Source organism: Fringilla coelebs (genome assembly GCF_963513975.1).
Source record: "Fringilla coelebs genome assembly, chromosome: 13".
NCBI lineage: Eukaryota > Metazoa > Chordata > Aves > Passeriformes > Fringillidae > Fringilla > Fringilla coelebs.
The window spans coordinates 8,532,174-8,547,015 of record NC_140039.1 but is presented as its reverse complement, the minus strand read 5'-3'; the positions used below and the strand labels follow the sequence as shown (position 1 = coordinate 8,547,015).

The following is a 14,842-nucleotide window of genomic DNA, read 5'->3' as shown; positions in this document are numbered from 1 at the left end:
TGGGCCTTTTGGTTTTAAAAACCCTAACCCTAGGTCTAACCCTAACCCTAGGTCTAACCCTAACCCTAACCCTAGGCAGGAAATGCAGCATAGGGCCATGGCTGCTTCCAAGGAAAAAGCAGTGGAGGACCCCATGTTGTTGCAGTTTTTTATTCCCCTTGGGATGCCTTTTGCAGCTTCAGTGTGCCTGGAGCTCTGGGCCTTTTGGTTTTAAAAACCCTAACCCTAGGTCTAACCCTAACCCTAACCCTAGGCAGGAAATGCAGCATAGGGCCACGTCTGCTTCCAAGGAAAAAGCAGTGGAGGACCCCATGTTGTTGCAGTTTTTTATTCCCCTTGGGATGCCTTTTGCAGCTGCAGTGTGCCTGGAGCTCTGGGCCTTTTGGTTTTAAAAACCCTAACCCTAGGTCTAACCCTAACCCTAACCCTAGGCAGGAAATGCAGCATAGGGCCACGTCTGATTCCAAGGAAAAAGCAGTGGAGGACCCCATGTTGTTGCAGTTTTTTATTCCCCTTGGGATGCCTTTTGCAGCTGCAGTGTGCCTGGAGCTCTGGGCCTTTTGGTTTTAAAAACCCTAACCCTAGGTCTAACCCTAGGCAGGAAATGCAGCATAGGGCCACGTCTGATTCCAAGGAAAAAGCAGTGGAGGACCCCATGTTGTTGCAGTTTTTTATTCCCCTTGGGATGCCTTTTGCAGCTGCAGTGTGCCTGGAGCTCTGGGCCTTTTGGTTTTAAAAACCCTAACCCTAACCCTAACCCTAGGCAGGAAATGCAGCATAGGGCCACGTCTGATTCCAAGGAAAAAGCAGTGGAGGACCCCATGTTGTTGCAGTTTTTTATTCCCCTTGGGATGCCTTTTGCAGCTGCAGTGTGCCTGGAGCTCTGGGCCTTTTGGTTTTAAAAACCCTAACCCTAGGTCTAACCCTAACCCTAACCCTAGGCAGGAAATGCAGCATAGGGCCATGGCTGCTTCCAAGGAAAAAGCAGTGGAGGACCCCATGTTGTTGCAGTTTTTTATGCCCCTTAGGATGCCTTTTGCAGCTGCAGTGTGCCTGGAGCTCTGGGCCTTTTGGTTTTAAAAACCCTAACCCTAGGTCTAACCCTAACCCTAACCCTAGGCAGGAAATGCAGCATAGGGCCACGTCTGATTCCAAGGAAAAAGCAGTGGAGGACCCCATGTTGTTGCAGTTTTTTATTCCCCTTGGGATGCCTTTTGCAGCTGCAGTGTGCCTGGAGCTCTGGGCCTTTTGGTTTTAAAAACCCTAACCCTAGGTCTAACCCTAACCCTAGGCAGGAAATGCAGCATAGGGCCACGTCTGATTCCAAGGAAAAAGCAGTGGAGGACCCCATGTTGTTGCAGTTTTTTATTCCCCTTGGGATGCCTTTTGCAGCTGCAGTGTGCCTGGAGCTCTGGGCCTTTTGGTTTTAAAAACCCTAACCCTAGGTCTAACCCTAACCCTAGGTCTAACCCTAACCCTAACCCTAGGCAGGAAATGCAGCATAGGGCCATGGCTGCTTCCAAGGAAAAAGCAGTGGAGGACCCCATGTTGTTGCAGTTTTTTATTCCCCTTGGGATGCCTTTTGCAGCTGCAGTGTGCCTGGAGCTCTGGGCCTTTTGGTTTTAAAAACCCTAACCCTAGGTCTAACCCTAACCCTAGGTCTAACCCTAACCCTAGGCAGGAAATGCAACATAGGGCCATGGCTGCTTCCAAGGAAAAAGCAGTGGAGGACCCCATGTTGTTGCAGTTTTTTATTCCCCTTGGGATGCCTTTTGCAGCTGCAGTGTGCCTGGAGCTCTGGGCCTTTTGGTTTTAAAAACCCTAACCCTAGGTCTAACCCTAACCCTAGGCAGGAAATGCAGCATAGGGCCATGGCTGCTTCCAAGGAAAAAGCAGTGGAGGACCCCATGTTGTTGCAGTTTTTTATTCCCCTTGGGATGCCTTTTGCAGCTGCAGTGTGCCTGGAGCTCTGGGCCTTTTGGTTTTAAAAACCCTAACCCTAGGTCTAACCCTAACCCTAGGTCTAACCCTAACCCTAACCCTAGGCAGGAAATGCAGCATAGGGCCATGGCTGCTTCCAAGGAAAAAGCAGTGGAGGACCCCATGTTGTTGCAGTTTTTTATTCCCCTTGGGATGCCTTTTGCAGCTGCAGTGTGCCTGGAGCTCTGGGCCTTTTGGTTTTAAAATCCCTAACCCTAACCCTAGGCAGGAAATGCAGCATAGGGCCACGTCTGATTCCAAGGAAAAAGCAGTGGAGGACCCCATGTTGTTGCAGTTTTTTATTCCCCTTGGGATGCCTTTTGCAGCTGCAGTGTGCCTGGAGCTCTGGGCCTTTTGGTTTTAAAAACCCTAACCCTAGGTCTAACCCTAACCCTAGGTCTAACCCTAACCCTAACCCTAGGCAGGAAATGCAGCATAGGGCCATGGCTGCTTCCAAGGAAAAAGCAGTGGAGGACCCAATGTTGTTGCAGTTTTTTATTCCCCTTGGGATGCCTTTTGCAGCTGCAGTGTGCCTGGAGCTCTGGGCCTTTTGGTTTTAAAAACCCTAACCCTAGGTCTAACCCTAACCCTAGGTCTAACCCTAACCCTAACCCTAGGCAGGAAATGCAGCATAGGGCCATGGCTGCTTCCAAGGAAAAAGCAGTGGAGGACCCCATGTTGTTGCAGTTTTTTATTCCCCTTGGGATGCCTTTTGCAGCTGCAGTGTGCCTGGAGCTCTGGGCCTTTTGGTTTTAAAAACCCTAACCCTAGGTCTAACCCTAACCCTAACCCTAGGCAGGAAATGCAGCATAGGGCCACGTCTGATTCCAAGGAAAAAGCAGTGGAGGACCCCATGTTGTTGCAGTTTTTTATTCCCCTTGGGATGCCTTTTGCAGCTGCAGTGTGCCTGGAGCTCTGGGCCTTTTGGTTTTAAAAACCCTAACCCTAGGTCTAACCCTAACCCTAGGCAGGAAATGCAGCATAGGGCCATGGCTGCTTCCAAGGAAAAAGCAGTGGAGGACCCCATGTTGTTGCAGTTTTTTATTCCCCTTGGGATGCCTTTTGCAGCTGCAGTGTGCCTGGAGCTCTGGGCCTTTTGGTTTTAAAAACCCTAACCCTAGGTCTAACCCTAACCCTAGGCAGGAAATGCAGCATAGGGCCATGGCTGCTTCCAAGGAAAAAGCAGTGGAGGACCCCATGTTGTTGCAGTTTTTTATTCCCCTTGGGATGCCTTTTGCAGCTGCAGTGTGCCTGGAGCTCTGGGCCTTTTGGTTTTAAAAACCCTAACCCTAGGTCTAACCCTAACCCTAGGTCTAACCCTAACCCTAACCCTAGGCAGGAAATGCAGCATAGGGCCATGGCTGCTTCCAAGGAAAAAGCAGTGGAGGACCCCATGTTGTTGCAGTTTTTTATTCCCCTTGGGATGCCTTTTGCAGCTGCAGTGTGCCTGGAGCTCTGGGCCTTTTGGTTTTAAAATCCCTAACCCTAACCCTAGGCAGGAAATGCAGCATAGGGCCACGTCTGATTCCAAGGAAAAAGCAGTGGAGGACCCCATGTTGTTGCAGTTTTTTATTCCCCTTGGGATGCCTTTTGCAGCTGCAGTGTGCCTGGAGCTCTGGGCCTTTTGGTTTTAAAAACCCTAACCCTAGGTCTAACCCTAACCCTAGGTCTAACCCTAACCCTAACCCTAGGCAGGAAATGCAGCATAGGGCCATGGCTGCTTCCAAGGAAAAAGCAGTGGAGGACCCCATGTTGTTGCAGTTTTTTATTCCCCTTGGGATGCCTTTTGCAGCTGCAGTGTGCCTGGAGCTCTGGGCCTTTTGGTTTTAAAAACCCTAACCCTAGGTCTAACCCTAACCCTAACCCTAGGCAGGAAATGCAGCATAGGGCCATGGCTGCTTCCAAGGAAAAAGCAGTGGAGGACCCCATGTTGTTGCAGTTTTTTATTCCCCTTGGGATGCCTTTTGCAGCTGCAGTGTGCCTGGAGCTCTGGGCCTTTTGGTTTTAAAAACCCTAACCCTAGGTCTAACCCTAACCCTAACCCTAGGCAGGAAATGCAGCATAGGGCCACGTCTGATTCCAAGGAAAAAGCAGTGGAGGACCCCATGTTGTTGCAGTTTTTTATTCCCCTTGGGATGCCTTTTGCAGCTGCAGTGTGCCTGGAGCTCTGGGCCTTTTGGTTTTAAAAACCCTAACCCTAGGTCTAACCCTAGGCAGGAAATGCAGCATAGGGCCACGTCTGATTCCAAGGAAAAAGCAGTGGAGGACCCCATGTTGTTGCAGTTTTTTATTCCCCTTGGGATGCCTTTTGCAGCTGCAGTGTGCCTGGAGCTCTGGGCCTTTTGGTTTTAAAAACCCTAACCCTAACCCTAACCCTAGGCAGGAAATGCAGCATAGGGCCACGTCTGATTCCAAGGAAAAAGCAGTGGAGGACCCCATGTTGTTGCAGTTTTTTATTCCCCTTGGGATGCCTTTTGCAGCTGCAGTGTGCCTGGAGCTCTGGGCCTTTTGGTTTTAAAAACCCTAACCCTAGGTCTAACCCTAACCCTAGGTCTAACCCTAACCCTAACCCTAGGCAGGAAATGCAGCATAGGGCCATGGCTGCTTCCAAGGAAAAAGCAGTGGAGGACCCCATGTTGTTGCAGTTTTTTATTCCCCTTGGGATGCCTTTTGCAGCTGCAGTGTGCCTGGAGCTCTGGGCCTTTTGGTTTTAAAAACCCTAACCCTAGGTCTAACCCTAACCCTAACCCTAGGCAGGAAATGCAGCATAGGGCCATGGCTGCTTCCAAGGAAAAAGCAGTGGAGGACCCCATGTTGTTGCAGTTTTTTATTCCCCTTGGGATGCCTTTTGCAGCTGCAGTGTGCCTGGAGCTCTGGGCCTTTTGGTTTTAAAAACCCTAACCCTAGGTCTAACCCTAACCCTAACCCTAGGCAGGAAATGCAGCATAGGGCCACGTCTGATTCCAAGGAAAAAGCAGTGGAGGACCCCATGTTGTTGCAGTTTTTTATTCCCCTTGGGATGCCTTTTGCAGCTGCAGTGTGCCTGGAGCTCTGGGCCTTTTGGTTTTAAAAACCCTAACCCTAGGTCTAACCCTAACCCTAACCCTAGGCAGGAAATGCAGCATAGGGCCACGTCTGATTCCAAGGAAAAAGCAGTGGAGGACCCCATGTTGTTGCAGTTTTTTATTCCCCTTGGGATGCCTTTTGCAGCTGCAGTGTGCCTGGAGCTCTGGGCCTTTTGGTTTTAAAAACCCTAACCCTAGGTCTAACCCTAACCCTAACCCTAGGCAGGAAATGCAGCATAGGGCCATGGCTGCTTCCAAGGAAAAAGCAGTGGAGGACCCCATGTTGTTGCAGTTTTTTATTCCCCTTGGGATGCCTTTTGCAGCTGCAGTGTGCCTGGAGCTCTGGGCCTTTTGGTTTTAAAAACCCTAACCCTAGGTCTAACCCTAACCCTAACCCTAGGCAGGAAATGCAGCATAGGGCCATGGCTGCTTCCAAGGAAAAAGCAGTGGAGGACCCCATGTTGTTGCAGTTTTTTATTCCCCTTGGGATGCCTTTTGCAGCTGCAGTGTGCCTGGAGCTCTGGGCCTTTTGGTTTTAAAAACCCTAACCCTAGGTCTAACCCTAACCCTAGGTCTAACCCTAACCCTAGGCAGGAAATGCAACATAGGGCCATGGCTGCTTCCAAGGAAAAAGCAGTGGAGGACCCCATGTTGTTGCAGTTTTTTATTCCCCTTGGGATGCCTTTTGCAGCTGCAGTGTGCCTGGAGCTCTGGGCCTTTTGGTTTTAAAAACCCTAACCCTAGGTCTAACCCTAACCCTAGGTCTAACCCTAACCCTAACCCTAGGCAGGAAATGCAGCATAGGGCCATGGCTGCTTCCAAGGAAAAAGCAGTGGAGGACCCCATGTTGTTGCAGTTTTTTATTCCCCTTGGGATGCCTTTTGCAGCTGCAGTATGCCTGGAGCTCTGGGCCTTTTGGTTTTAAAAACCCTAACCCTAGGTCTAACCCTAGGTCTAACCCTAACCCTAGGTCTAACCCTAACCCTAGGCAGGAAATGCAGCATAGGGCCATGGCTGCTTCCAAGGAAAAAGCAGTGGAGGACCCCATGTTGTTGCAGTTTTTTATTCCCCTTGGGATGCCTTTTGCAGCTGCAGTGTGCCTGGAGCTCTGGGCCTTTTGGTTTTAAAAACCCTAACCCTAGGTCTAACCCTAACCCTAACCCTAGGCAGGAAATGCAGCATAGGGCCACGTCTGATTCCAAGGAAAAAGCAGTGGAGGACCCCATGTTGTTGCAGTTTTTTATTCCCCTTGGGATGCCTTTTGCAGCTGCAGTGTGCCTGGAGCTCTGGGCCTTTTGGTTTTAAAAACCCTAACCCTAGGTCTAACCCTAACCCTAACCCTAGGCAGGAAATGCAGCATAGGGCCACGTCTGATTCCAAGGAAAAAGCAGTGGAGGACCCCATGTTGTTGCAGTTTTTTATTCCCCTTGGGATGCCTTTTGCAGCTGCAGTGTGCCTGGAGCTCTGGGCCTTTTGGTTTTAAAAACCCTAACCCTAGGTCTAACCCTAACCCTAACCCTAGGCAGGAAATGCAGCATAGGGCCATGGCTGCTTCCAAGGAAAAAGCAGTGGAGGACCCCATGTTGTTGCAGTTTTTTATTCCCCTTGGGATGCCTTTTGCAGCTGCAGTGTGCCTGGAGCTCTGGGCCTTTTGGTTTTAAAAACCCTAACCCTAGGTCTAACCCTAACCCTAGGTCTAACCCTAACCCTAACCCTAGGCAGGAAATGCAGCATAGGGCCATGGCTGCTTCCAAGGAAAAAGCAGTGGAGGACCCCATGTTGTTGCAGTTTTTTATTCCCCTTGGGATGCCTTTTGCAGCTGCAGTGTGCCTGGAGCTCTGGGCCTTTTGGTTTTAAAATCCCTAACCCTAACCCTAGGCAGGAAATGCAGCATAGGGCCACGTCTGATTCCAAGGAAAAAGCAGTGGAGGACCCCATGTTGTTGCAGTTTTTTATTCCCCTTGGGATGCCTTTTGCAGCTGCAGTGTGCCTGGAGCTCTGGGCCTTTTGGTTTTAAAAACCCTAACCCTAGGTCTAACCCTAACCCTAGGTCTAACCCTAACCCTAACCCTAGGCAGGAAATGCAGCATAGGGCCATGGCTGCTTCCAAGGAAAAAGCAGTGGAGGACCCCATGTTGTTGCAGTTTTTTATTCCCCTTGGGATGCCTTTTGCAGCTGCAGTGTGCCTGGAGCTCTGGGCCTTTTGGTTTTAAAAACCCTAACCCTAGGTCTAACCCTAACCCTAGGTCTAACCCTAACCCTAACCCTAGGCAGGAAATGCAGCATAGGGCCACGTCTGATTCCAAGGAAAAAGCAGTGGAAGACCCCATGTTGTTGCAGTTTTTTATTCCCCTTGGGATGCCTTTTGCAGCTGCAGTGTGCCTGGAGCTCTGGGCCTTTTGGTTTTAAAAACCCTAACCCTAGGTCTAACCCTAACCCTAGGCAGGAAATGCAGCATAGGGCCATGGCTGCTTCCAAGGAAAAAGCAGTGGAGGACCCCATGTTGTTGCAGTTTTTTATTCCCCTTGGGATGCCTTTTGCAGCTGCAGTGTGCCTGGAGCTCTGGGCCTTTTGGTTTTAAAAACCCTAACCCTAGGTCTAACCCTAACCCTAGGCAGGAAATGCAGCATAGGGCCACGTCTGATTCCAAGGAAAAAGCAGTGGAGGACCCCATGTTGTTGCAGTTTTTTATTCCCCTTGGGATGCCTTTTGCAGCTGCAGTGTGCCTGGAGCTCTGGGCCTTTTGGTTTTAAAAACCCTAACCCTAGGTCTAACCCTAACCCTAGGTCTAACCCTAACCCTAACCCTAGGCAGGAAATGCAGCATAGGGCCACGTCTGATTCCAAGGAAAAAGCAGTGGAAGACCCCATGTTGTTGCAGTTTTTTATTCCCCTTGGGATGCCTTTTGCAGCTGCAGTGTGCCTGGAGCTCTGGGCCTTTTGGTTTTAAAAACCCTAACCCCAGGTGTAACCCTAACCCTAGGCAGTAAACACAGCCAAGACCTAGTCTGGTTCCAAGGAAAAAGCCCTGGACGAGCCCATATTGTGGCAGTTTTGTGTTCCCCTTGGGATGACTTTTCCAGCTGCAGTGTGCCTGGAGCTCTGGGCTGTCTTGCCCTATCTCATTTCTTCTCTATGGTTTTCAGGCAGGCAGCACAGCCTCCAGGGAGGACATCACAGCTCTTATGGAGCTGAAAATACGATAAATAACTAGTTATTTGTCTTTCCAATAAAATACAGCCTGTAGAAGCACACCCTGATGGGCTAATGAATGTATCCCACTCTGTGGGAAATGTAAGCCCCTGCTCTTACTATACAAAAGGGAAACTGGGGATAAAGAGTAATGTCAAAGATTGGAAGAGAGTGTCAACTCCATTCAGCAACTCAGAGCAGAGCCTGGGAAAAACAGCATGGTTTGCAATAGTTAACTATTCACAGAGCTGTAGAAATACAGCTATAGTGTCCGAACAAGGCCGTGCAATTGCTGTAGTATCTTAGAGCAAAGTATGGCTTACAATGGTCATGCCTGGAACATAGTGAGCCTAGCTGATCCTAAGGAATTTATACAGAGCCAGTTATTTTTGCACATGGAAAACAGTGAAGCAAAAAGCAGTGGCCTGAACTTCGTTTATCTAAGTGCCCTGTTACACCTTTTAATATACTCCAGTATATCAGCTAGTGGGTCTGTGTTCTCTCTCTCCAGAGTATCGGAGAAAAGTAAAATAACAAGGATAAGGTTTACTTCGGTAGCCTGCCCCTGTGCAGGAGGGGGCATTCATGGCAGTGTTCCTCTGGTGCTCAGTGCAGGTGTGGAGACAGACACCAGGCTATAACACACTGCCCAACAGCACACAGGAAAGAGAGTGCTGCTGTATTCTATAAAGCACCTCAGTCAGCCAGAAAACAGTAGGCAAATGTCAATCAATAGTCCACACAAATGACTGATGTCTCTATGATGCTGTTGTCTCAGTTAGAGAAGCATGGCAAGTGTTCCCAAAGTATTCCTAGCTATTTAACAGGTGTTTATTCTGACCACGCTGTTTTACAGACAGGCACAAAGACCCTAAGGACTGGATACCTGATGAGATTGCTCATCAGGCATTTAATGCTCAGTAAAGCCTGCTTCATGTATCTTAATTCCCACCTGCATGTACACAAAGCCTCACAGGAACCTGTGGAAGAGCTGGGAATTGACTGCTGGTCTCTCATTTACAAGCAAGAGATGGATAGGATGTTTTCAGAGGAAAGAGATTTCATTGACTCATGCCCACCCTGGCAAACACTGCTGTGCACAAACCAAAGCTCTGATCTTTGTGTGCTTTCCTTACCTTGCTGTTCTTCAGTAAGGTCTGGGATCGGGACATTCAAATTCTCCATTGCCGTGCCTGTTTGAAAGGGGAGAAAAAGCACATTTAGAATCAGGTCGCTGACCTTCCCGGTTTTCGTCTTTGATTTTTCTGCAAACACAGTGTCTCTCTCTGGGCATTTCATTTTTGAAATCACTTCTCTGTTTCACATCATGAATCATTTACCCTCCTGGGACCCAATTCTTGAGTCCTCCAAGTGAGCCCTACTGGCCTTTGGTTATTAGGAAAGAACAAAAATCTGATCATCATGAGTAAAACAAAAAGAAGTCAGACTTGATCATTCACATTGTTGTTTTGTAAAGCTACCAAGGTATCTAATTAAACATTTACCACAGATGTGAGTAACCTAATAGGCTGGGTTCCATCTACGAAACAGAACAATCATCCTGTACCTTTTACATCCTAATACTTAAAATGTATCAGCCAGGAAAAAGAGCAAAAATAGTTCTCAGGAAAGTCCCACAAGACTTTTGAATTCTTGTTCCACAAAAGACTTTGATACTTCAACATCTGTTCTTCCTAAGTTGTCCTGCCAAGGAAATTTAAATAAACTTTAGCTTTATGAATTACAAATTTTCAAGTGCCACATAAACAAATGTTCTGACATCCCCAAAATTCAGCATTTTCTTTTTGTTTTGATAAACTTGCCACAGTAGTTTTGGGCTGAGGCTAGAATATTCTGATGGTGCACATTTTGTAGTGGCTGTGGTTCTGAACGCCTCTGCCTAGCGTGGTCCAGGCATTCTGTACTGACGCATCTCCCCTCATGCAACATTGCAAGTAACCAACAGCTGTACTGAGAGATGGAAAAGAAGGGTTTTGAGGAGCCTAAAGCAAAGTTTCCACTACGCAGTATGTAACAGGAAAACAGTGGATATGTCCACACATTTTCTTACAATGTGACTTTTGGATCCATTCAACAAAACACTTCCAATAAAGCAGTTTCAAAACTAAGTATATCCTTCAAATTTTCCAGAGGATAACCTGTTTCTTTTCCTACTAGCACTTTCAGTTCTCTAAAGATCATCATATCAGTCAAAAAAATATTCTAATATAAAACCCAAAACAGGTCAGTTAATATCTTCAGAAGGATACTGTAACACATAAGCAAAGACTCAAACAGAACAACTTTTTAGGGCATCAGTTCTCAGACAGAGGAAATTAGACACAAACAGACTTCTGGGGAAATGACATAACCACTTTCCAAGGCTCAGCTCAGAAAACTCAGCTTACCTGCCTCCAAAGTGTATTGTGAACAATATTTTAGCAACATTTTGAAATTGTTCCCAGTGATGAATCTATGCAAAGATCTACATATTTTCCCCTTTCCCTGACTTACATCCAGCCTTTGTTGCTGTAGCTGTGGCAGCAGCCCTGTGGGAGCTGGGAGCCTGTGAGCACCCGATAGGGAATGCAGGAAATGCATCTGTCCCTTCTGTGGGTAAGCATTAGCTGAAGTGGAAATGTAGGAACCCAGCATGCCACACCCTGGACAGACTTGTTCTTGGCCACTCAATCAAGAATAAGTTTGTAGGCACTTACATATCTCCAGCTATGATTTTCTGCCTTTTTAAGTCTCTTTCTTGCCTTCCTATTTGCTCAACTTAGGCCTTGCAACAGTTGCTTTTTTAACCTAAATCCTTTAGGCCTCTCTCTGGATCACAAGGTTAAAATACCAGAGCTAGAGGAACAAAAGTACCTTAAATATGAACATTTTTTTCCAGCTGATTAATTCAATTTCAGAAAATAATTTAGAAGTATCCTGATATTTTACTGTCAGGTGAAACTCAGGAAGTTTGTCTTTGGGGTTCCTAATACCTGGTGAAGGCCACTTTCAGTGGCATTTTAAGGCAAGTTCCTGTTCCCCTGACAGGAACCTGCCACAGCAGCTGCTTTATCCCAGCTTTGCATCATCCCAAAGACAAAGGGAGCAGTGGGAACTACCTGACCTGTCCTGCCATGCACACAGGAAGAACAGATTCAACACTGAAGGCAGGGCAGACACTGCCAACATCACCTTCATCTGCTATCAGACTGATTTACTTCAAAACTGCAGATTTGCTGGCCCAAATGACCCAGCAGATTGCTCAGCTGTTCCAGTAACAGAAACAAAGTTGCCTAATGCACTTTTGTATTCTGCTGTGGTAAGACCTGGATGCCACAAGAGGATCCAGGAGCACTCAGCATCTGCTCCCATCTCCCTTTCTGTGCCTCCAGCACAGCTCAGCTCAGCTCAGTCACCAAGATTTACATTAACCAAGGAAGTTGGGTAGCTAATTTCTCTTAGACTATGCACATTAATTCCCCTGTGGCTCTTCTGGAAAGAAAATCAGATCTAAACAAAGGATAAGTATAGGTGCCTAATTATTGTATGTTTTAAAAGTGACTTAGTTGATTATACCTCATAATGAGAGAAGGATGATGATAAACAGGCATTTCAGCCTGGCCATGAGCTCACTGGGGAATGACATGAACAACAGACCTCACCTTGCTTTCCTCACAGTAAATCAGAATTTAATTGTAGTGAGGTCTTTTTAACGTGTTGGAATAAAATTTGTGTGCAGAGTCAGATTTAGAAAGTGAGGTCAACAACTTCCATACATGAAGTTTTGCTTAGCTGATTAAATATATCTGAAGGAAATTGCTCAATGGGAAAACAAAAGCAAATAAAATAAAATAAGATTGTTTTAACTTCAAGACAAAAATCAGACAATCCCAGACCTTTTCCCTTTGAAACTACTTTCACCTTATATTTTAAGATATATGCTGACACCTAAACCTGCTAAATTTTATTTTAAAGACAAAGTCCCTCAATGCCCTTCTCTCAAATCAAAACAAACCAACTTCTTAAAGCACACCTGCAAGTCTTAGGTTGGTCCTAGCAGCTGGTTCCACAGGAAGACGTCCTGGAGGGCCGCGGCCACAGTGAAAGCTGAGTTTCTTCCTGTGAGACAACAGAAACTGATCCACACCAGTTCCGTTTGAAATCCTTCCTGCTCCAGTCTCCTCCAGCTGTGGTAATACTTCTGCTACCCTTCTGCTTGCCTTCCTGTTGTCAAATGCAGCTGAAATGTGACAGAGAAGTAGCAAAATTTGGACTTTTCACTCTCCTTGAACACAGGCATGTAGAGAGACCCAGCAAGTGCATGTCACTGAGGCAAGGACAGCTCACCAGCTCTGCCAGCCCCATGAGGGTGAGCAAGGAGCAGGCACAGCCCATGCACTCCTTGCCACCACTCCAGCACTTCCTTCCTGCCTTGGCTTTCACAGCAGGCCCAGACATGGTGACTGCACTGCTACGAGCCCCACACCTGTGAGCCCTGGGGAGGTTGCTGCCCATTTTCCAGCTCTGCCTTAAGCATTGATTTGCAACATTTGAAATTACTCAGTTTGTGTTTCTCCTTTCACACCCTGTGCCTCTCTGTGGTTGTTGTAAGCTTTGAAGGAAGAATATTAACTCATCAGAAGCCAGAAATGTTTATGCTTGTAGACTGAGTAAAATTAAGGCAAACAAATCTTTCTATTTGCATAAAGTGTTAGACTTGAGGATTTTAGAGGAAAAAAACTATTTAAAAGATGGGGAAGTTGAGTCAAAAAGAGTCCAGCTGAGTCAGTAAGAGAGGTTATAGGGAAGTCCTGTAACCCCCACAGCACCAGAACCTGTTTTTTCCTGTACAGTGGCTTGATGCTTCAAACAGCAACCATTTACACAGCATTACCAAGAACCAGCAGGCAGACCCCAGCACCCTCAGGCTTGGCCCCAAGCAGCTCCTGAACCCTTCCCCAGTACTCACCTCCACGGCTGTGTGACGGTTCAGGATCCTGGCTCAGGGATCCCAGCCCTGGGCGGGAAGGTGTTGGGGCCGGGGCCTCACGTGGCCTCCCCTGACTCACAGGGTGAGCAGCGGTGGCTCTGTTGTCCTGTGGCCGCTAAGGCGTGTGCTCCCGTGTCCCTGGGCCCTGGGGAAGGTGGCCAAGGGCCAATCCCACTAGCACAGAGAGGAGCTGTGCAGCTCCCAGCCTGCCTTAGGCACTAATGGCCCTCACTGGCCCTGAGCAGCCCGGTCTCCTCACTCCTGCCTGTGGCTGCTCCAGCACAGCCCCTGCTCAGGCTGGAGACCCAGCCCCACCTGTTTGGCCTGGGACATCAGGAGGGCACTGGGGACATCGAATCCACTCTGTGGGGAGAGGCCCTGGGCTCTGGTAAAGCTAAGCAGGGACACCATGATGAGGGTTTGGAAGCCCAGGCATGCTCCCCTTCTGCTCAGGGCATCCCAGGATGGCACAGGTGGACTGCCTGTGCAGCGGGGCCAGTGGCAGCAAAGGGAAATGTGCCCTCCACCCCACCTGTCCCCAGCAGCCACAGGGGGTGCTGACAACACAGAGCCTCTGGCTCTGCTCATCCTAGACCCACTGTAAGGTCATTGGTGCTCCCCTCCAGCCCTTCTCAGCCACTCTGACACACAGCACAACTGTTATCTGGAGCCACCCCAAGGCTGTTTGTTGTTGAGGACAGCTGCTCCCTCACTGGCAGGCAACGATTCCTGAGCCAGCCAGCCTTCACCACAAGGAAACAAGAATAGGAAAGGAGGTGGCAAATTCCTGCAGTGCACCACAGCACAAGGTGGCAGATGTTTGGTCACCTGCAAACGTATGTGAGGAGTGACAGCCAGTGTCAAAGGAGACTCCTTGGGCCACTCCAATAGCACAGCGGCTGCTGGTTACACAAGGTGTGGTCATGTAAGCCATTTGTCAAATTCAGCTAATGGTTTGACCCTGGTGCAGCTGGGACCCCAGGAAGGATTGCTTTCCCTCCTTCTGCTCTCCTCAAGTCTTCATCTCCTGATGCTTCTGGAGTGACTGGGACACAGGGAAATAAGTTATACTTCCTAGAAGAGGTGCATTTATTTTTCTTTAACAGTTTGTTTGGCTGTTTGCTGTGGTTTTTTTGGTGAGGGAAAGGCTTGAGGTTTGTGTTTTTTAAGCCAGGGATTCCACCACTTTTCTACAAGCACCTATTCAAGTGCCTTGTCTCACCTCCCCTGACATTTTTAACTACATGTAACACTGAACACTTAAAGCAGCTAATACCCTGCATCTACTGCTGGGAAGATTATCTAATGAATTAGAATGCTTTATCATGTACTACATGTGTTTACTTGGCCCTTATTTGGGAACCATCCTCTGAGAGATTAAGGAGAATGGTGACTTATTCTTTGTATGCTGGGAAAATTGCTTCCAGGAGGGGTTTAGAGAGGTGAGACACAGGTAGAGCAGCTCTTATGCTTGACACTAATTGGGTGCAATGTGTGCGAGGATTTGTCACACAGGCAGGTTGCACATAGCAGAAATGTAGAAATACTGCTAAGTGAGTGTAGGAGGGGCCCAGTGATGGAACATAGAGTAGTTATTGCTCATTATGTCATCACAC

General features: G+C 48.0%; 1 protein-coding gene across 1 annotated transcript in view; it reads right to left on the bottom strand.

The window, feature by feature from the left end:
- TMEM40 (transmembrane protein 40) overlaps positions 1-12,359 on the bottom strand; it is a 77,576-nt gene extending 65,217 nt beyond the window's left edge. The window contains exons 1-2 of the mRNA XM_084214544.1: positions 12,270-12,359; positions 9,373-9,429 (exon numbers count right to left, since the gene is read on the bottom strand). Coding sequence (XP_084070670.1) covers positions 9,373-9,421 — 49 coding nt within the window. The 5' untranslated portion in view covers positions 9,422-9,429; positions 12,270-12,359. The remainder of the gene's footprint in view (positions 1-9,372; positions 9,430-12,269) is intronic.
- Between the last annotated feature and the right edge of the window lie 2,483 nt (positions 12,360-14,842).